The sequence below is a fragment of the Rutilus rutilus genome, assembly GCF_951802725.1.
Source record: "Rutilus rutilus genome assembly, chromosome: 14".
NCBI classification, from domain to species: Eukaryota; Metazoa; Chordata; class Actinopteri; order Cypriniformes; family Leuciscidae; genus Rutilus; species Rutilus rutilus.
The window spans coordinates 33,364,161-33,384,856 of NC_140219.1; the positions used below are offsets into that span (position 1 = coordinate 33,364,161).

General features: G+C 38.0%; 2 protein-coding genes across 2 annotated transcripts; one reads left to right on the plus strand and one right to left on the minus strand.

Moving 5' to 3' along the window:
- Positions 1–1,219: 1,219 nt before the first annotated feature.
- LOC311303664 (uncharacterized protein) lies at positions 1,220–5,567 on the minus strand. The gene is made up of 5 exons (XM_084430249.1): positions 5,432–5,567; positions 5,116–5,244; positions 4,614–4,694; positions 2,679–2,741; positions 1,220–1,578 (listed from the first exon to the last, which is right to left on the minus strand). The coding sequence occupies exons 1-5, from the start codon at positions 5,496–5,498 to the stop codon at positions 1,571–1,573; spliced, it is 348 nt and encodes a 115-aa protein (XP_084286375.1). The 5' UTR covers positions 5,499–5,567; the 3' UTR covers positions 1,220–1,570.
- A 74-nt stretch (positions 5,568–5,641) lies between these two features.
- On the plus strand, positions 5,642–11,787 carry pcdh20l (protocadherin 20-like). The gene is made up of 3 exons (XM_084430248.1): positions 5,642–5,729; positions 7,004–7,122; positions 8,587–11,787. The coding sequence occupies exons 2-3, from the start codon at positions 7,099–7,101 to the stop codon at positions 11,068–11,070; spliced, it is 2,508 nt and encodes an 835-aa protein (XP_084286374.1). The 5' UTR covers positions 5,642–5,729; positions 7,004–7,098; the 3' UTR covers positions 11,071–11,787.
- The last annotated feature ends 8,909 nt before the right edge of the window (positions 11,788–20,696 follow it).

Below are 20,696 nucleotides of genomic sequence, written 5' to 3' on the forward strand. Positions count from 1 at the left end.
CAACATTTTGCTACATTTATGCACTATATTGCATAATCATTGTATTTTTACTTAAGTTAGAATAACTTAAGTTAGGGTAACTCTCGCCAAAATGCAACCTAGGGTATTTTTGTTATTCTACCCGAGGCAAACTTTCGTTTAAAAGCATAATTAGAATGGAAACGCCACTTTTAAGTTTGACCGTATTTTCGTTTTCGGTCAAATTGCCTTTTGAATGGGAGTGCTTGGGCACGACTATGATAGCATTAAAAATAAAATTTTTAAACACTAATGCGGCTCGACACAACATGAAACTTTGCTCTCAGTATCACCAGGGCCTCTACACATGAACTCGAGCATTGACTACATTGTTTGTGTACACAGAGTTTACTAAAGAGAAAGATTTTGAACAACTCACTGTAGCTGTTCTTGTTTCCGTCCGCCGGCATTTTGTCAGTCAAAAATAGTCGATCTCCGAATGCGAATGAACTGACTCTGAATTTTAGTATTGCCTCCTATATGAGGATCCTTTTTCAAATACAAGGTCAATATTGATTTTCACTAACGACAAAACAACAAATTATCCGTGAATTTATAAGCTTTAGGAGCTTTCCATCTTTACTCTCCTCCCTGTTACGTTGCATTCGGAGATCGACTATTTTTGAGAGAGTTACCCTTTAACCTGCTCTTGTATGACAGCCACCATTTAAATGTTTATATTAAAGAAATGAGTAGAAACATAATTAAGTCATTAAAAAATGTATTATTATAATGTGGTTATTGCACTTTAAACATAAGTGATGTACCAGCTTGGGTTCCCTGTTTAGTTTACAGCATTAGTTGAGAGAGATTTATTTCCTTGAGGAAATTTGCCATGTACTGTAGCTGATATAATATATCCCAATTAACCGATATTGGGTCGTAATCAAAACGCAAGCTTGTGAATCAAAATCTAATTGAATCATGACATTTGTGTCAGTGCCCAGCCCTAGTTTATAGTTAGATGAATCTCAAAAAAACTTGTCCAGATCATATTTCACTGTAAAGAAAAGAAAAAAAAGAAAAGAAATGTGTATATATATATAACGATTTTCTTGCATAATGACTTGGTTTTCATGAAAAGTGCTTTCTTTTGTCAGATATACCCAATTACCCTGAACAATTATAATGTAGTTATTCCCTACATTAAATACTTTTAGTTCCTGATAAAATAAAACAATAAAAAAAACATTAATACGTCTTTAATGCAAAAACCTTTATTATTTAAAAATTATTTACAAAGTAAAATTAACATTACACATTATGTTAAACATGGTAACACTGATATTTTTACAAAAAAAGTAAAAAAATAGCTATTTATCAACAAGTCTTTCATAAAAGAAATTGTGCTTTTTTTATGTAGAAAAAATATATTTATTAAAATAAAACATCTACTGAGAAACTTGGAAGTTTGTAACAAATAAGAAAGACACAGTAAGCTCTGTTTCCTTAGTGAATGTGGGAAAGAAGCCTTCAGTTTCCTAATGTCCTCATGTGGAAGCAGAGATTCTTCAGGTGCTCCGTCCTGTCCGATCACGCCTGTCCCGTCAGCTCACATCTCTGTCAGACAGATAAGAATGTGACAGCTCAGGTCAGGGACGTGAGATATCATGGATCTGGGGAGTTATGATTCATGACTGGCACACTGATAGCGGAGCATGCTGGGAGTGAGCGCTGTTTAACCACTGGCCTTTGTTAGCAATTTAGCAATAGGCATAATAACATTATCGCACTGATGCACATTTTACCTTTATTTGTCAAGAATGATGTAATAATAGATTGGAGGTCTTTCACTAAGCACAATGTGACAAACAAGATAATGGGTGTTAATGTGTAATGCCAATTGTTTTCTGTTATATTATCTACTAATAGGTAACATATCCAGTTATGTGGCAGAGACATATGAAAGTAACTCTATAGTCCCTTCAGGTACTGAGGTTTGTTATCGCCACGACACTTGCAGTTGGTCAAACATTCTGTGCGTAGATAATACTTTTGGACGTGTCAAAAATCATATGATCAATAAGTTTATGAAAACGTATTTTTACATTGCTTTAACTCGAAATAAGTTACATTTTCAACTTGTTTTATAAGCCAGATTTTATAAGTCAGTTTTTATTTTATAAACTGACAAGAAGTCAGTTTAATGTAATTTAAGTTGAAGTTACTTAAACATCCAAGTTGATTGTACTTAAAAAAATTAAGGCAGCAACTTTTTTTTTTCAGTGATATACTAAGTGTTTTGATCTAGATTAATAAAATTCTACATTGTAATTCTGATTATGCCACATCATACTTTCAAAAGATACATTCTTGGTATGCAAAAAAGGTCCAGCGAGGTTCTATAATGAACCCTGGAGTTCTTGACTCGATTCTAAAGAACCAAAACATTGTTCTATATAAGGAGAACATTTCTTAAAATGTACCTGGTAATTATTTTTTTCTACAGATAACCTATGTTTACGAGCTCTTTAATTGAAAACAAAATTAATTCATTACAACTAAATCCATAAAATGAAACGTTAAGCGGTTCTAAATGTGAAGCGCCTGACGGAACCCTTTGAGGTTCTACATAGAACCTTTTCTTTTGAAAGTTGCATTTTCAGTTTTAATAATAACATCTGCCTTAAATGTGACCAAGCACCAAACGGTGTTTATACCTGCAAGCTCTCTGTCCAGGTTTTCAATGAAGCTCTCTAGGTCGCTGGTGTCCCCGAGCCTGGCTGTAAAGAGCAGAGAGAGAGAGACAGAAGACGTGAGCACACTGGAATGCTCCAGACTTTTCCTGTGGAACATTCCAGCCAGAAAGAAATGCGACTCTCTGAATTACGTAAGACAAGACAATAGAGGGGGTGAAATTCCCTATGCATGATGAAACGCCACATTTTTAAATGATTTTAATAAACCAAGGTCACAGGTTTGTATGGAAGCTTGTTTCCGCCACAAAAAAAAAAAAAAAAAAAAGAAGATAATTGCGACTTTTGATCTCACAATTGCGAGTTTACATCTCGCAATTCTGACTTTATTTCTCAGAATTGCGAGATATAAAGTCAGAATTGCGTGAAATAAAGTCACAATTGTGTGTTATAAAGTCAGAATTCTGACCTTTTTTTCTCGCAATTGCGACTTTATATCACGCAATTCTGACTTTATATCTCAGAATTCTGACTTTATATCACGCAATTGGGAGATATAAAGTCAGAATTGCATGATATAAAGTCGCAATTGCGTGTTATAAAGTCAGAATTGGGAGATATAAACTATTCTAAGGTAAAAAAAAAAAAAAAAGTCCGTCTTTTTTTTTTTCTTAGAATTGGACTTTATATCTCACAATTCTGAGAAAAGATGTCAGAATTGCGAGATATAAACTCGCAATTATGTGTTATAAAGTCAGAATTGCGTGATATAAAGTCAGAATTCTGAGATATAAAGTCAGAATTGCGTGATATAAAGTCGCAATTGCGAGAAAAAAAGTCAGAATTCTGACTTTATAACACACAATTGTGACTTTATTTCACGCAATTCTGACTTTATATCTCGCAATTCTGACTTTATATCTCAGAATTCTGACTTTATATCACGCAATTCTGACTTTATATCTCAGAATTCTGACTTTATATCACGCAATTCTGACTTTATATCTCAGAATTCTGACTTTATATCACGCAATTCTGACTTTATATCTCGCAATTCTGACTTTATATCTCAGAATTTGACTTTATATCTCAGAATTCTGACTTTATTTCACGCAATTCTGACTTTATATCTTGCAATTCTGAGAAATAAAGTCAGAATTGCGAGATGTAAACTCGCAATTGTGAGATAAAAAGTCGCAATTATCTTTTAAAATGTTTTATTCAGTGGCGGAAACAAGCTTCCATAGGTTTGAGTTTGATATTGGTGGGGACAAAAACGCAATTGTTTCATAAAAGCTCTTATTTCAGTGTTATTGTTAATTTGGTGGAAATTTCAGCAAACCATTTGCATTCAGTCTAACAGCAGAAAGTGTAGAAGGTGCACCTGCATTTTAAATGCTCACGTTCATCCATTCCTTGAATGAGTGGGGTTTACTAGTGTATGTACTAAAACTTCTCATTTCAGGAGTGAACGGAATTACAATCAGAGCTGTAGAAACATCTCTTCATATTTACAAGAATTCTAAGACAAGAAGAGATTGTTAATCTCAGTGTGGCCCAATAAAGGTTAGACACAGATGGACAACAGTGGTTATATATGAATATATTATAATTGTTCGATCAAAATGATTGCTGGATATTGGTATATCATCCCTAATAAATTCTATGCCCTTGTAATAACATCAAAATTAGAATTACACTAGTAAAACACAAGCATATACATCCTCTTAAACTGACTGATTGATTCAACTGGTTTTTAAGATGTCTTTTCTGGTTCACCATCTTATTATCATATTAAATTCCATCAGATCAAAAGCATCAAAGCAGAACAATCCACAAACAAAGGCTAGAATAAGACGGACAGAGAGAGCACACAGGGGTTCGAGCCATGGGAGGAAACCCCAGTAAGGCCTGTTTAGTAAATGTGATGCTGTCTGCTGGGTGTTGTGATGTTAATACCTTTTGGTGCCGAGGTCATGCTTGCGATGTGGAGCTCCTCTTGACTGGCATTCAGACTGTTTGCCAGCGAAGCCTCACTGCCTGAAAAGACACTGAAGGGTTAATGTGTGCCTCATACATCTCAATGCAAGGGTGGCTGAGCCGCACAAGGGGATTGATATCACAAGAATAAAGCTTTCTTACGATCAAAGGTTAACTAATACATGCATTCTGTTACATTAGGATTGTGAGGATCAAAACCAAGAGAGATGTGAATCACATTAGCAAAGCTATAGAAGTGTCTCTGTGCGTGGGTCGGGTCTTTATAAGAGGCAAGACTGTCCACAGAGCTAAATCTAACAAAGACAGTGGTTTCTCAAAAGTTAAAGAAAGTTTTCTTTTATGATTAAAAAATATATTTGAAGCTATTGAAGTATATGGTTCGTCCTCATTTAGTGAGAACGTGGGTGTGTGTTTGTATCTATATGTACGTCCAATGTAGTTTGACAGGTAGTGTACTTACAGTAGTCTGAATCGTCTCCATCACTGACTCCTGTGTGTCTCTTCACATCTCTCAGCACGTGTTCAGAGCTCAACTCCTTCACAACATCATTAAACTCCTGCAGTAAGTCTCCCAGCTCCAAATCCAACTCTACAATTCACATCTTACATTAGAATTGCTGAACCAAATACTGAGAAATCATTTTCAACTATTTATGACTGATGCCTGTGACATATTAAGACTGTAAATACATAAAATGAATAAACTTAAATAGATCAAATCTCCATATCACATTTGAAATAATATGGGATTTTATACAAGAAAAGCTTAATCTTACCAGAATTGTTTGGTGTAGACATCGTGAGGTTCTCTGAATAGTCCTGGAAACTGATGATTCTTGCCATGGGTTCGCATGAGTGTTTATATAGACTCCACCCAGCACTCAATGCGTCGACCAATCAGAGCACGGCTTGGTCTCCGTGGTCACAGTAAATAAATTTCCCCTGACTCCTCCACACATGACGTCACATGCGGAACCAGAGAAAGCTAGTTTCCGACCACTCTTTTCACAGCATTATTCACTGGAAGAGAGCATTCTTACTCCCTGACAAATATTTTCCAATAAAAGCAGACAGGTATAGGCTACTTTAAGATTCTACACAATGTCTATGCAACCAACTCACAAATTGCTTTTTGTTGTTGTTGTTGATTTCTCTAACTTCTGCTTCATTTATTCTACTATTACAATCAGGTTAAATCTCTTTCGGAGAACTTAAGTTGTTATCTTTCTCCTTTTATAAAATGTGATTTAAACTTTTCATAATTTTTTTTTTTTTTGAGATTGTTGTTTATTACTTTGTGTTGCATTGTAAAAAAAAAGATAGAAAAAAAAGAAAATCCACAAAAACAGATTTCTCAAGACTTTGCCTACATGTGATGTCTTTATTGCTGATATTTCCCTTATTTTTAAATCTCTTGAACTTGTTGATAAGAGCAAGTTTCTTACGAATTAGCTATTTCTTACACATTTTTTCTTACTGGTTGAGGTGCCATTGTTATTTGTCTATAATCCTTTTCCTTATTGATGTATTCAATGCAGTGCTGTTTCTTTTCTTGCAATAATAAATAAATAAATAAATAAATAAAAATAAAACATTTCTGACCACAGTCTACTCATCCACTTTTAGGGCACAGTCATGGACCTTTAATCATTTCCGAAATGCAATGCCTCTTTAAGTGTTTTTTTTTTTTTTTTGACAGTGGCTGTCAAGTTACCATATTTGGCAAGTATTTTGGCAGAATCTGAGGTTACTGTGTTAGTAGGAGTATTTTTAGTAAGGGCTGTCATCATTCTTATTTTATGCATATCACTTTTTATAGCTTTTCTTTTTTCAGTAGTTCAATCATATACACCCCAAAAAAATAAAAAAATAAAAATTACGCTGGCTTACAGAATATGTGGCTAGAATATGAATATATGATCTCTCAAGAGCCATCAGATAATGTGATATCACTGGTGCCCTCACGATGGCGTCACTGAGACATAATGACAACAGCAATAAATAAATAAATATATATAAAAAAACATAGCATTAATACAAATATAACTGTGCATTTTGTTTTGAAATCCACAGTTCAAATTCATTTTGGTTCAGGAAAGCAAAACTGAACATCAACAACTGAAATGAAAAAGTATAACTACTATAATCTCTCTTATTATAGTTTAGAGTGTATGTTATTATAATGCATTACAAAGAGCTTAGTGTTGAATGGGGGAAAATGCTTAACCGCAACCCATCTATCATTAAAAGGCATTCAGGCAGAAAAACATCCCGTCAGACCAGTATTTTTCGCTTTCACCCAACGGCTGAATAATCGCGGGTTAATCTCGAGCTGTTCACCTGTACAGGTACGCGGCGCGCTCCCGACGCATTTCACCCGAGCTCTTCTCGTGCTCACAGAGCTCAACATGTTCCTGAAGAATGGACAGCTCAAAACCACCACATGATGAACTGGACTACTCTACAGGTCAGTGTCATATCCAGCACTTTACTCGCTATTATTATTATATTTCAGAAAGAAAATATTTCACTTATTTTGGCGTTGAACGCCAAGTCTGTCAAGCGTTACACGGAGGTAAAGTCCACAGAAGTCAGTCTGTATTCAGTGTGTCAGGTGTGGATAAACACGTTTCCAACTATTTAATTTGTTAGTTTTTTTCAAGAGACAGACGAATTAGACTACTGTATACAAAGAAATAGAAAATAAACGTCTAACAGATTAAAGGAACAAAGTCTAATAACCAGCTCAAAATGTGTTGCTGGCACTTTCCATGAAAAGAGCACATGGTGTCCCATAACAATTTTTTAGAGCAAAAAAAGCAAAAATCCCATGTTTGTTTGTTTGTTTTATTCAAGAAAGCTATGTTAGATTTGTAGATATGTTAGATTGCATGATATTTGTAAGCTTAATTATTCAACCCTGTTAGTAATTATAATAATAAAAACGATCAAATAGTCTACATAATTAATTATTGGTAAAATATATGCTTATCAAACATACATATCTGTTGCAGAACCTGTTAAGCCCCTTCTTAGTGTAAATCTGTGAACCTGCGATTTCCCTTAGAACGATTAACCTTTGGATTTTATTAATGTTTTACAGGATGTTTATTTCTAGAATATTAAGAAAATAAACTGTATACAAACAATATAGAAAAGGGCTGGAAAAAAATACGAAATATATTTGATTTGATTTGATTTGATTTGATTTAATATATTTAAAGGTTACTAACACTATTTTAGTGTTTTTGTTACACACGTTAAATGTTACTAGAGTAATCACTAAATTGTGCTTAACTACACCGCACCCTAATCTTAACCATAAGCCTATAGTAAGTACATGTAGTTGATTATTATTACTCAGTACTTAAATGTATGATTACACTAACACGGACACCTTAAAATAAAATAAAAGTGTAATCCTTTATTTTAAGGTGACGTAGTTGCATTGTACTTACTCAGATAAGTACTGAGTAATAATGATTAACTACATGTACTTACTATAGAGTTACAGTTAGTGTTAAGGTCTGGTTTACTTGCAATAATTATGCATAATTTACTGTTATAGTGAGTACATGTTGTAACGTGTAACTACATCACCATAAAATAAAGTCGTATCTATTTAAATTGTGGAAGAAGATGCATTGTTGGTGGATGCATTCATTTTTAAGAATTCAAGACCTATTTTGTAGTCTGTTTATGGAAAGTATGCAGGTATTTTCAAGCTTAGTTCAGATTATATGCTCTAAGTAAACTGTCTGGCTGCTGGAACATCAAGTAAGTCTAAAATACAGCCTTTAAAAAACGCATTCAGCAGGGGAAAAAAAGACTGGCTTGGTGGTTAAGGATTACACAGTGTGGTTAAACTTTCATTATGGAAAGAAGGGTGTTGCTTTCTTTCAAGTAGTAAGTTGCTTCTCTTGTTTTGCAGTGGGTGCTTCTCTTGGCATCTGCTGGGCAAATCCAAAGCCTCGGAAATCTGTGTTTTACTGTTCTGGAGGAGCAAGAAGTGGGCGTTAAGATCGGAAGCCTAAGCAGGAACTACTCGGCTCCATACCAGCTCCGCGACGAGACGCACATCAGGGTGGACGAAAGCACAGGCGATCTGTTCACTAAAGAGCGCATCGACCGAGAGACCTTGTGTCCGACACATCAGGATGGGGATTGCACTTTTCCGAACACTGCACTCGTGGGTCTTAATTTCGATTTGGTGCCGATAATAATTGTTGTGGATGATGTTAACGACAACGCTCCTTTTTTCGAGAGGAACGAGATTCATATACGCATACCTGAAGATGCATCAAATGGGACGGGTTTTCCACTGGATGACCAGGCACAGGATAAGGACACTGGCAATAATGGCTTGATACGTTACCATTTAAAAGGCTCCAATGGCTTTTTTGGCATCAAACAAAACGGGTATGAACTTGAGCTGGTGGTACAAAGGGAACTGGACCGGGAAACTCAGGAAAACCACTTCTTGGTTCTTGTAGCAGTAGATGGAGGTGCAGTGCCTCTCAGCGCTACAGCTAATCTCATTGTAACTGTAACCGATGTTGATGACAATTGCCCAGAGTTTGACGCCGATAGCCCCATCAGAGCCACTGTGGCAGGATTAGGAATCAAGGGCGCTGCGGTGGCACAGCTTAAAGCCACAGACAAAGACCTGGGCCAAAATGCCCAGATCACTTTCTCCTTCAGCCGTCAGATCTCAGACAGGGCCAAAACGCTCTTTCACGTGGATGGACACACAGGTCTGATCAGCCTAGCTGTTGACGTGCAGGTTGACAGTTCTGAGAAGCACATGTTGAAAGTCCTTGCGATCAGCCCACTTTGCCCCCCTGCTCAAACTCAGGTAACCGTAGACATTAAGCCGCTGGCGAGTCCAGAGCCGACCATAAAGATCAGGTTTGTCGCAGAGCATAAAGACCAAGTGATCGTGTTACCAGAGAACGAGCCCCCCACCGTCTTGGCCCTCTTGGAGATACAAGACACCTCTAGTGATAAAGGTACTCTGTCCTTAGAAGCAGACAGCATGCCATTTTCTTTGAAACCGCAAACAGGCAGCTATTTGCTTTCAACATCAAAACCTCTAGATTTTGAGATGTGCAGGGAGTATGATGTTACAGTAGTTATTTCTGATCCTCACGGCACACGGCTGCATGGAAGGAAAGTCATAAAAGTGGTGGTTGAAGATGTGAATGATAATGCCCCGAAGTTTGATCAAACACGATATGAAAAGGACATCAAGGAGAACAACACGCCTGGAATGTTCCTGCTGAAAGTGCAGGCGACCGACGCAGATGCAGATCAGTTTGGAAAAGTAAAGTACAGGCTTACAAACGGGGGGCCTTTCAGTATTCATGAAGAGACCGGCGTGATTTCAGTAGCAGAGTCGTTGGATAGAGAACAGCAGGAGACGTACATCCTGACTGTTCTGGCCCGAGACGGCGGCGATCCTTCACAGGAGGGCTTTGCTGTTGTGTCCGTGAACGTACTGGATCTGAATGACAATCCACCGGCCTTTTCAACCCCGCATTTCTATTTCTTTGTGCCTGAGAGCCTTCCACAACTTTCCCAAGTTGGGAAAATCCCAGTGAGTGATGCCGATGATGGAGACAACGGAAGAATAATGGATGTGCGTATTTTAAATGAAAATGTCCCTTTTGCTATAGACCTGGCACAGGGATCGCTCCGCAGCACTGGTGAGGTCGATCGCGAGAAGCAGGATCACTATGAGCTTCTGGTTGTAGCCGTCGACGGCGGCAGACCAGCTCTTTCCACTACGGTAAAAATGACTGTTTTTGTTGAGGATGTCAATGATAATCAACCCCAGGTCCTTCTTCCTAGCAGCAACCTCTCCTGTCTGACCATATCTCCAGCTACCAAAGCAGGGAGCATGATAACAAAGATATACGCCACTGATGAGGACTCAGGAATGAATTCGGACATCACTTACCAAATTGTTGCGAGTGAACCGGCTCTCCAAAGCCCCTTCCAGATTGACCAGCACTCAGGAAACATCACACTGGTCCAGCGCCTGAGCGGCGAGGACTACGGCATGCACCACCTCTTCGTAGTCGTTCGCGATGGAGGAAAGCCAGACCCGCTGCAGACCACCGTGTGGGTCAACCTGCTGGTCAACGAGACTCTGGAGAAATGTCAGGTGAGCGCAGTGCCAGAGTACCTGCCGGCGACGCTGCCGCCTCCGAAGCCACTACCTGTCAAAGACTGCAGAGGCGAATCAAACGCCTGGCTCGTTCTTCTCTGCGGCCTGGGCCTGATGATCGTCTCGGGCGGTGTTCTTCTGGTGCTTGCAGTGGTGTTTATCAAGCACAAACACACAAAAAGGAAAGTGAAGAAAAAGAATGCATGGGAGACTGATAATTTCGGTGAACTGAAACCTTTAAACTAAAGCAGGGGGGGGGGGGGGGGGGGTGTATCTTTTTTGATAACCTGCAAATAGTATTCATTGACTTGTACTTTTGGTTAGTATTGTATAGTAAGCTTGTTTCCGCCACAGAATAAAAAATAAAAAAGGGCGACTTTTTATCTCACAATTCGGACTTTTTTTTCTTATAATTGCGTGCACTAACAGCACATGGAGACTGAGACTGTACCATACACTGTTTGGTAGTTTATGCTGTGGAGAAACCTCCTGAGAAAGGGTATGAAAATCTCAAGGAATTGTAGTAAAGGTTGTCAGACATCATTCATCTCATACCCGCAGGTTTCCTGACAGCCAGTAGTGCCTTTCTCAGCCCATTCAGGAGGTTCAGAGGCTCAATAAACACGCATGGAACGAGGAAACTGTAAATTATTCTCTTTTGAATGCTGGTGATTTGGACAAGATTATGCATGAAAGAAGTTTTAAGAAATTTGATTTTGACTTATGTTTCTTTATACAAGTAAAAATAAAAGAAGTGTTCAATAAAATAAGTGCTTGAAAGAAAACAAAACCATATACAGTTCCCAAGAATACATGAAAGGGTTTCTATCAATGAAAAAAAAAGAAAAGAAAAAAAAAGGCATGTTTGAGCAGGTCTGCTGTGTGCAGGTGGAATGAGAAAGCACTTCCTGAAAGAAGATATGAGTAAGAAAACACCGTCAGTTAACTGTCATGTTTCCGCATACAGGCTAGAAAGATACTTCATGTATTATTCTCAAATTGCATCAATATCCGTAGCTGCTCCTCTTCTTTATATGCCTCAAGCCTGTTTTTGATCCTTCCGCTTTTTACGGCCACTGGAAGATGAATACTGTCAATTATGTTATATTTTCCAAAAGCATAAAGGGTTATGCACCTGCAAACAGTAACAATGTTCTAAATCAATGCGTGCATAGAAAGATTTACTGTACTGTGTTGGTAGGTTGATTGGTATCAGATATCAGGTAATACCATAAAACTGAATGATTACCATTTAGCCAACTATTTATATGGTATATTTCAGGTGTTTACTTCAGCATATTTGCATATTTCAATAACACTATGACTGTAGGCTACATGTCCAAAAACAAAACAAAAAACAGCACTCAAATTCCCACAAGATAATATGTTTTGGCCTCCACATGCTATGATATTCTGTTGTGGCCACGACAAAAATAAACGAAAGGTGGAATGTAACGCATAAGAATGAATTTCACTAACACTGAACAACGTTTACATTTTTTCACTATAGCATTTGTTATATATTCTATTATCAGTGCTGGGTAGTATCTGATTACATGTGATCTGGATTATGTAATCAGAACTTAACTATAGTCCTTTTCACACAGAGATTCCGGAAAATACACGGATAATGTGACCCGGGATTTCAATAATAAATTATCAATAATCAGACTACAGTTACTTTTTTTATTACATGTTATTCTTACAATGACAGTTAATTATTCATAATTCATTGATTCTCACTACTACTTATTTGATCTTCTTCTTACACTGCTTATATCCATTCAGAAGCTCTTCCAGGTTTGTGAAACTGCACACACTGTGGTTGTAACTGGTCACTATGAAAAATACACTATTATAAATGCAATACAATTCTCCTGTGAACTGTAACATGACAAATACTGTCAGCAACGCTACAACACCAGCTCGAGCGGAAACAGCTCAGATGAATATTATACACACACACACACACATATATATACATGTGTGTGTGTGTGTGTGTGTGTGTGTGTGTGTGTGTGTATGCTTGTGGGTTTTTAAATTTCTATGATTGTTGTACATTAGTTATACAATTATACAAAGGCAAGTATTATATATCCATTTAAATTACAGCCTTTTGTGATAATGACTGAGTGAGCTGGGGAATCTGTCACAGTATTAAGATTCTTTTTAAATATGCCAATAAATGAAGTTTTATGTAACAAAGTTTGGGAGAAGCATGTTCAGGTAATCATCCAATCAGCACAAGAAGAAGCCAGTATAAATAAAGCCTTACCTCCTGTCTCATGACTAATTTCTCAGCATCCCGCCACCACCCCATCACCTCACACTCGGCTGGGTCTGCTCATAGATACCTATGATCTATACATTCATAGGGGGGAGTACTCTGGGGTCGGGCTGAATTCTGAGCTCGGAGCCCTCCCCCCGGACAGCAAGCCAAATACGCATTATAATATTACATCAGATTTCATTAACATGTGAACTCGTGAAAAATACTACCGCTTTCTTAAGGTCTTTATCACTTTATTAAAATCAAGCAAATAGACGGACAAATGTTTACTTTCACGAGCAGTCACGCATTTCGAGCTTGCAGTGGGAATCTCTTAAGTGAGAACCAGGGAATCCATAATAGGGGTACATTAACATGGTCATATCCATTGGCATGCTAAACTCTCCGAGAGTTGTCATGATAGAAATTATGCATGTTCTTGCTTCGGTTCATAATTCAAAATGATATAAGTGGGTCAGAAGACATGGCAGTAATTGTTAAAATGTTATCAAAAAATAAACTGTTTTCCACATGAAAATGCAGGTTGACCACCGGCAGTCGAGTTCACTTGCAATTTTTCATTTTAAAAATGTATATTATATCAGGATTTTATCCCGGCCCCCATGCATACTTTATAATAACACCAGTAAACTGTAATGGTAATATAATAATCTGTTCAGGTTTTATTAGTAATAGAGAGTGATGTGTCTGTACGGGACATGTACAGTTAATACAGGTACAGTAATACTGCAGATAGAGCTCCGTCACATATAACAGAGAGTCCATGTTGTTTTGAGGTTCGAGAGTTGAAAGGGCAGAAACTAATCAGTTCACGAGCCGCCTCATGATTCTGAACACAGCTTTGAAGCGTTTACTAAAGAGCTGATGAGTTGCATCAGTGAGTTTGATTAGGAAGAGTTTAAAATGTTAGTGTGCCTCCAGGAACAGGATTGGGAAACACTGTGTTACAGCATCTTCCCCTACACTACATGAGCCTGTCCAGCAGAGGGAGAAACACACACACACACACACACACACACACACACACACACACACACACACACACACAGAGAGAGTGCCTTTGCCTGAGGCGTCCGACTCTTCTCTCTAGTGAAGAGTTTTGCTCCACATGCTAATCAAACACACCTAACCGAGATGTTCAGGGTTACTTGTAAATTACAGGAATGTGTGTTGGAGCTGAACTCTGCAGAAAGTTAGTTCTTCAGGAGTTGAACAACCCTGATTAAAGGAGAACTCTGGTCAATTTTAACATTGAGCTCATTTTTTTGTACATTTGGAGTGCTGTCAATACAGAGAACAACGACAAAAATCGGTGTTGCCTACACCGAGTTATTCTATTTTTAAAATTTGCACCCTATTGACTTCAATGGGGCAAGTAGTAAGCCTGCTTTTTAGCCTCTTAACATCCTTAAGTGTCATTACAAGTGCACAGAAAATGTGAGTGATTCCTTCCGAGTGAACACGGGTGGATCTGACTGCAGTAGATGTTAGAGATATTAATAAAAATGAAGTTTATTCAGCCAGCGCTCATACCTTTGTTTACATCCTGTTTTCAGTGGAAGGCCATAGTAATCGATTGTCGAGTTCACGCGCATAGGTTTAGTACCTATGATCACGCGCGTGAACTCGACAATCGACTACTATGGCCTTCACTCATGCAAAGTATTGGTTGGTTAAATTTGCAATACATTAATCATATATTTACTAGTTATTTCATCTGACTCCATAAATGAAAGGTTTTAATAATATCTGTGCCTCACTAAAAGTGAGCGAATGTTTGACTATTCCTTTTAACCATTAAATGAACAATGTCAAAATCAGTTAGAATAATCACATGTAACAATTTAATATTTCAGATATCAGATTCCACAATCAATTCCACAATCAATTCAAATATCTAGAACATGGTTATACATTGATTACACCAAATAATCTTACCCAGCTTGTACCTGAGAGAGAGAGAGAGAGAGAGAGAGAGAGAGAGAGAGAGAGAGAGAGAGAGAGAGAGAGAGAGAGAGATTTAAAATTCTTTACTCAATCAAAAATTACATTACACTTAACAATAATACAAAAATTATTCAAAGATATTCACCAAACAAATGATAAAGCATCATCTTCACAAAACACAAACAAACCACTATTTACACACCATTTGTACATGAATTCAACCATATTTCCTGTAGTTTTGAAGAATATGTATTCTGCCCTTAACCTTGATTCAACAAATGCTGTAAACAGACTTAGAACCTTAACAATTCTTCCTTCAAGAGCAAGTCTGCAAGTCTTCCAAATAGCTAGTTTTGCTTGCCCAAGTATAAAATTGGAAACAGTACACCGATCCTTGTTCACTTTAGAGTACCTACAGCCATAAATAAACAGTATTTTGTTGAAATCAAAACCCAACCCATTAATAATTCTTTCCAGCAATGCAAAAAGTGGCACCAACCTTGGACATTCAATGAAAACATGAAAGACCGTTTCATGACTATTACAAGCATGGCAAAAGGGCAAAACATTCAAGTTGAATTTGGACACAAAAACATTAGTGGCTAGCACACAATGTAATATTCTCCATTGTAGATCACCTGAACGTTTGGTAGGGGACTTTTATAAAAAAAGCATCCAAGGAAAAATATCATCGGCAACTGCAAGTCTTTCTCTCCATTTTGTATCTTTCTCTCCATTTTGTATCATATCTATCATGAAGATCATTAAAATAAGCAGTTTTTACACAGACCTGATACATATCTTTTTTACCCACTGTTTGAACAAGTAGCCCTTTTAATCTCTCAAAATTTAGCAACTTTCCAACCTGACTGGTTTGAGGGCAAACTTCAGGGCACACACCTAAATTAGGAAAAGCCAGATGTGTAGGCCCACCTACTAGAGAATGATCTACAAACTGAAAGAGAGGAGAAGGAAGAGCAGCTTTCAAACCTGAAATCATCCGCTCTACCACCCTCACAGACCTCAAACCAACCTGACCCGCAATATCTTCATGACAGATATGATACAAAATGGAGAGAAAGACTTGCAGTTGCCGATGATATTTTTCCTTCTTGGAGAGATCTCCACTCTTTTGAGTCTAAATTAATCAAGTGTCCCACTTTAGTAAAACCTTTCTTCATACATGACTTAATAATACTATTAGACAAGCAAACATTTCCTAAAAAAGGATAAAAAAACAGCGGTTCATTCAAGCCATAATGATCATTTTCAGACCGATTCAACCTAAACACTTTCCAAGATTTTAAAACCGATGCATAGAAATTAGCACCAAATGTGACATTTTCAATAAAAGGTGACATCAAAAACAGTTGTTTATCAAGCCCACTACCACAAAGGGATCTTAGTAAAGCTAGTCCAAATGACACCCAAGGGATAAAGTCAGAAGGGCTGATTTTAGTCTCATGGCTGTGACTTTAGCTGATAGTTCAATCAGCCCTTGTCCTCCTTCATTTACTGGCAAATGTAAAATTCCAGAAGGGAGCCAGTGGAAACCATCCCAAAAAATAAATCAACAAAATCCTTCTGCAATTTTTGTTGTAGTTCTTTTGGGGGGTCAATAACAGTCAAACGATGCCACAGCATAGATGCTGCTAGATTATTAACAACAAGAACCCTCCCTCTATAAGACATTTGAGGAAGAATCCATCTCCATTTCTGTAAGTGACCAGCCACCTTTTCATAAAAGCCTTCCCAATTTTTCTGCATGTATTGCTCTGATCCGAGAAAGACCCCCAGCACTTTAAACCCCTCTGAACTCCAGGGGCAGTGCTGAGGAAGCTTTGGAATAGGCCTACCTTCTTCCTTCCATTGGCCTAATAACAAAGATGTACTTTTTTTCCAGTTGACTCGAGCTGAGGAGGCTTTTTGATACATCTCAAGAGCCGCTTCCAGATTGCAAACATCTTCATTTGATCTTATTATTACAGTGACATCGTCAGCATAAGCACTGAGTTTAACGGTTACCATCTCTGATGTAAAATGGCCCACCGTTGAAATTCCACAAAGTTGACGCCTCAGAGCAGTTAGCAAAGGTTCGATGGCCATGGCATATAAAATGCCTGACATACTACATCCTTGCCGTATGCCTCTGCCAACTAAAAAGGGTCTTGTGAGTGAACCACTTATTTTTAAAAAACTATAAATATCAGTATACAGTAATTTAACATAAGAGATAAATGAAGAACCAAATCCGAATGCTTCAAAACATTTGAAGAGAAACTCATGATCCACACGATCAAAAGCTTTTTCCTGATTCAAAGATAAAAAAAAAAACACATTAACATTATTGTCTCTGGCAAATGAGATCAAATCACGAAGCACTCTATCAAATATTGTACGCTTTGGAATACAGTATGACTGGTCTGCATGAATTATTGTTGATATAGAGTTTTAATCTATTAGTTAGCGCTTTGGACAGTATCTTATAATCCACTCCAAGCAACAACACTGGTCGCCAATTTCTTACATCCGCAAGATCACCCTTCTTGGGTAGCAAGGTGATAAGTGCTCTTCGTAGACTCAGCGGTAAGGTGCCTCTTTCAAAGCACTCTAAAAAAACTGAGAACAAGTCTTCTCCAATCACTGACCAAAACTGTTTATAGAATTCTGCCGTTAAGCCATCCAATCCCGGAGCCTTGCCTGAAGATAGGTCTTTAACAGCAGCAGTCAGTTCATTAATGTGCAAAGGCTGATCAAGCTTGGCCTTATCACTCTCCATCAGATGAGGTAGATCCTGGAGAAGTGTTTCTGTTATCTCGCCATCACATGGTTCTACTCTATAAAGATTTTCATAAAAATGCAGTGCCTGAGTAATTATTTCATGTTCATCAGTTGTTTCACCTCCTTCTGGAAGTTTCAGGCCACGTCCACACGAAGCCGGTGCGTTCCCGATCCGATATTTTTTTTTCCTCGTTCTAAAAAAAATTCCGTAAACACGGCGTCGTATGACCGTAAAACCGACTGAAAACGGTGTAGTATATATGCCAGACCAGTATGGGGCGCTGTAATTCTGCCACAGAGATACACTATACACGGAGAAGAAGACTTTGAGCATGCGCATAACCTTGCGCGCTGTATACGAACCAAGAAGAAGAAGACAAAGATTATCGCTTTTTGCTCACCACAGTTGCAGAGAAGCAATAGATTTTGCTGTAATAAAGCTAGTAGGCTTAGTAGCTTCTGCAGCACGAATACAATCATATAAGTCCGCCATTATTGTTGTTGCTGTTACTCGTGACACAGACGACACGTGATGTGATGACATCATCGTTTCACAAAATATACGGATTGGCTGTACACACGAAACCGCAAGGGTGTCGTTTTCAGATTTATCCACTTTGGGACCCGGTTTCAAAAAATAGCGGTTTCAGTCTCCCAAAACGCCGGATCCGTGTGGACGAAACGCCAATACGATAAAAAATTTATACGTATACAGCGAAACGCGTCTCCGTGTGGACGGGCCCTCAGACGACTTCAAGTTTTTCTATCAACAACTTTCTTCTCCAAATTGTAAAAAAAAAGTCTCTTTGGCTTTCTCTTCCAGGAGATTGTGGAGAAGAATTGTCCTTGTTTCCAACACTTCAACAGTACTTCCATCATATTGTTCAATGTTCAGCTGCAAAATATCTTGTTCAAGTTGTCTCATTTTATTCTTGTTATATGCAGTATACTTCTGACAAAAAACCTTGACTTGAACTTTACTAATGTCCCACCATTGACTCAGAGACTTGTACTGAGATTTACTCTCTCTCCACACATCCCAGAAACACAAAGTTGTGATCCTGCAAAAGCTTATTGCTAAAGCGCCAGTAGGGACATTTAAATGTACTCTGTGCAGAAGTGACATTGACAGATATATAATGGTGGTCTGAGAAAGGAGTAGGAATAATACAACTATTCACAAACACTTCTTTGTACCTAAATTCTGTCAAGTCTTGCTGCAGAAACCCTATTAGAATTTACTTTTATCCATGTATATTGTTTTACATTAGGAAAAGCTTCTCGTCAAACATCCACAAGATCATAATAAGTTATCAATTTTCTAAAAACATCTGCTGACGGACTATGAGGTTCTTCATGATTCCTGTCCACTGTGTGATCTAAAGTACAGTTAAAATCTCCAGCCAAAACAATAATCCTACCCTGTGGGACACTGCTTAATGCTGTCTGAAGTTTTCCGAAAAAAAGTGTACGTTCAGTCCCAATATTAGGGGCATATACATTGAAGAGACCATGCAAAGCAACATCCACTCTTTGCATTCTACCTGGTAGAACATCAAAAACGCTCACATTCTGATCCTTAAATTCAACTCCAAGAAGAATAGCCACTCCAGCACTGTTACTTGAACCATGACTCAAAACAACCTGTCCATTCCATTCGCTCTGCCATTGGGTTTGATTATTAACATCCGTGTGAGTCTCTTGTAATAAAACAACACTACTTTTTTTCATAATAGTATAATCAAAAAGACTAGTTCTTTTCAAAGCCTCACGACACCCATTAATATTTAAAGAACTAAATCTCAAAAGTGCCATGAAAAAGAGTAAAATACAACCACACAATAAAACTAATCCACAAGGGTTCATTGACATCCAAACTATACTCATTTTTTAATTTGTAAGTTCAAAGAACTTCTTACATTATTAAAAAGCTTCTTGAGACGATACCGTTTGGGTTTGTCAAGCTCTTCAAAGGAAGCTTTTTTCATAGCCATAGTACCGGACAACAAAAACAGTTTTACATCCGGAAAAAAATTACTCAATTCTCGGTTTACGATGTCCTTTAGTAGTATCCAAAAAGTGATTCATCTGTTGAAGAGTGTAAAGTTTGGTCTTACCTCCAGAGATGAGCTCCGAATCCGCTGCATAAGTTCTCATTAACTCTGTATCATCATGCTCATTGTCAGAGTCATCCATTAAATCCAACGGTTCTTGAGATAAAGTGTCATCTTTACTCAAATTAAACGAGTCCTCAGTAGTAAAAACACTCTCAATTTTATCAGGCTGTGCCTGTCCTCCATCGCAAATCAAATCAGTTTTAGGCATGGGCTGCAAACACACCTGTCCCGGGCTCGTCTCTGCCTGCGTTACAGTGGGAGCATGACTCGGACCGGCCGCCTCCTCAACAGCCCCCGCCAGGCCGTCTCCAGAGGCCCCCAGCACCGGTCTCTCCTCTGGCAAGTCACCGGGTGCAGAGCGCGCTCCGTCCGGCCAGTCTCGCCTCGGGCAAGTTTTTCTGACATGTTCAAACTCACCGCAAACAAAGCATTTCATTGACTCTGAACTTATAAAAACAGTGTAATCTTTACCATCGATACTTAATTTCGGATCACTTTGAGAGTTCAGAATCATTAAAGCCTGACGTCGAAAAGACATGACGTGTCTAATCTCGGGATTTTTACATCCAAGAAGAATCATTTTTATAGGACTTACTATTTTCCCATACCTCTGGAGTATTTGCTCTAGTTTTTCATTCTTAATAAATGGCGGTATGTTTGATAAAATGACTTTCTTGGCTGGGCTTGACAAAGGCAACACAGGCACAAAAATGTCTTTGATTATCAACCCCGTTTCA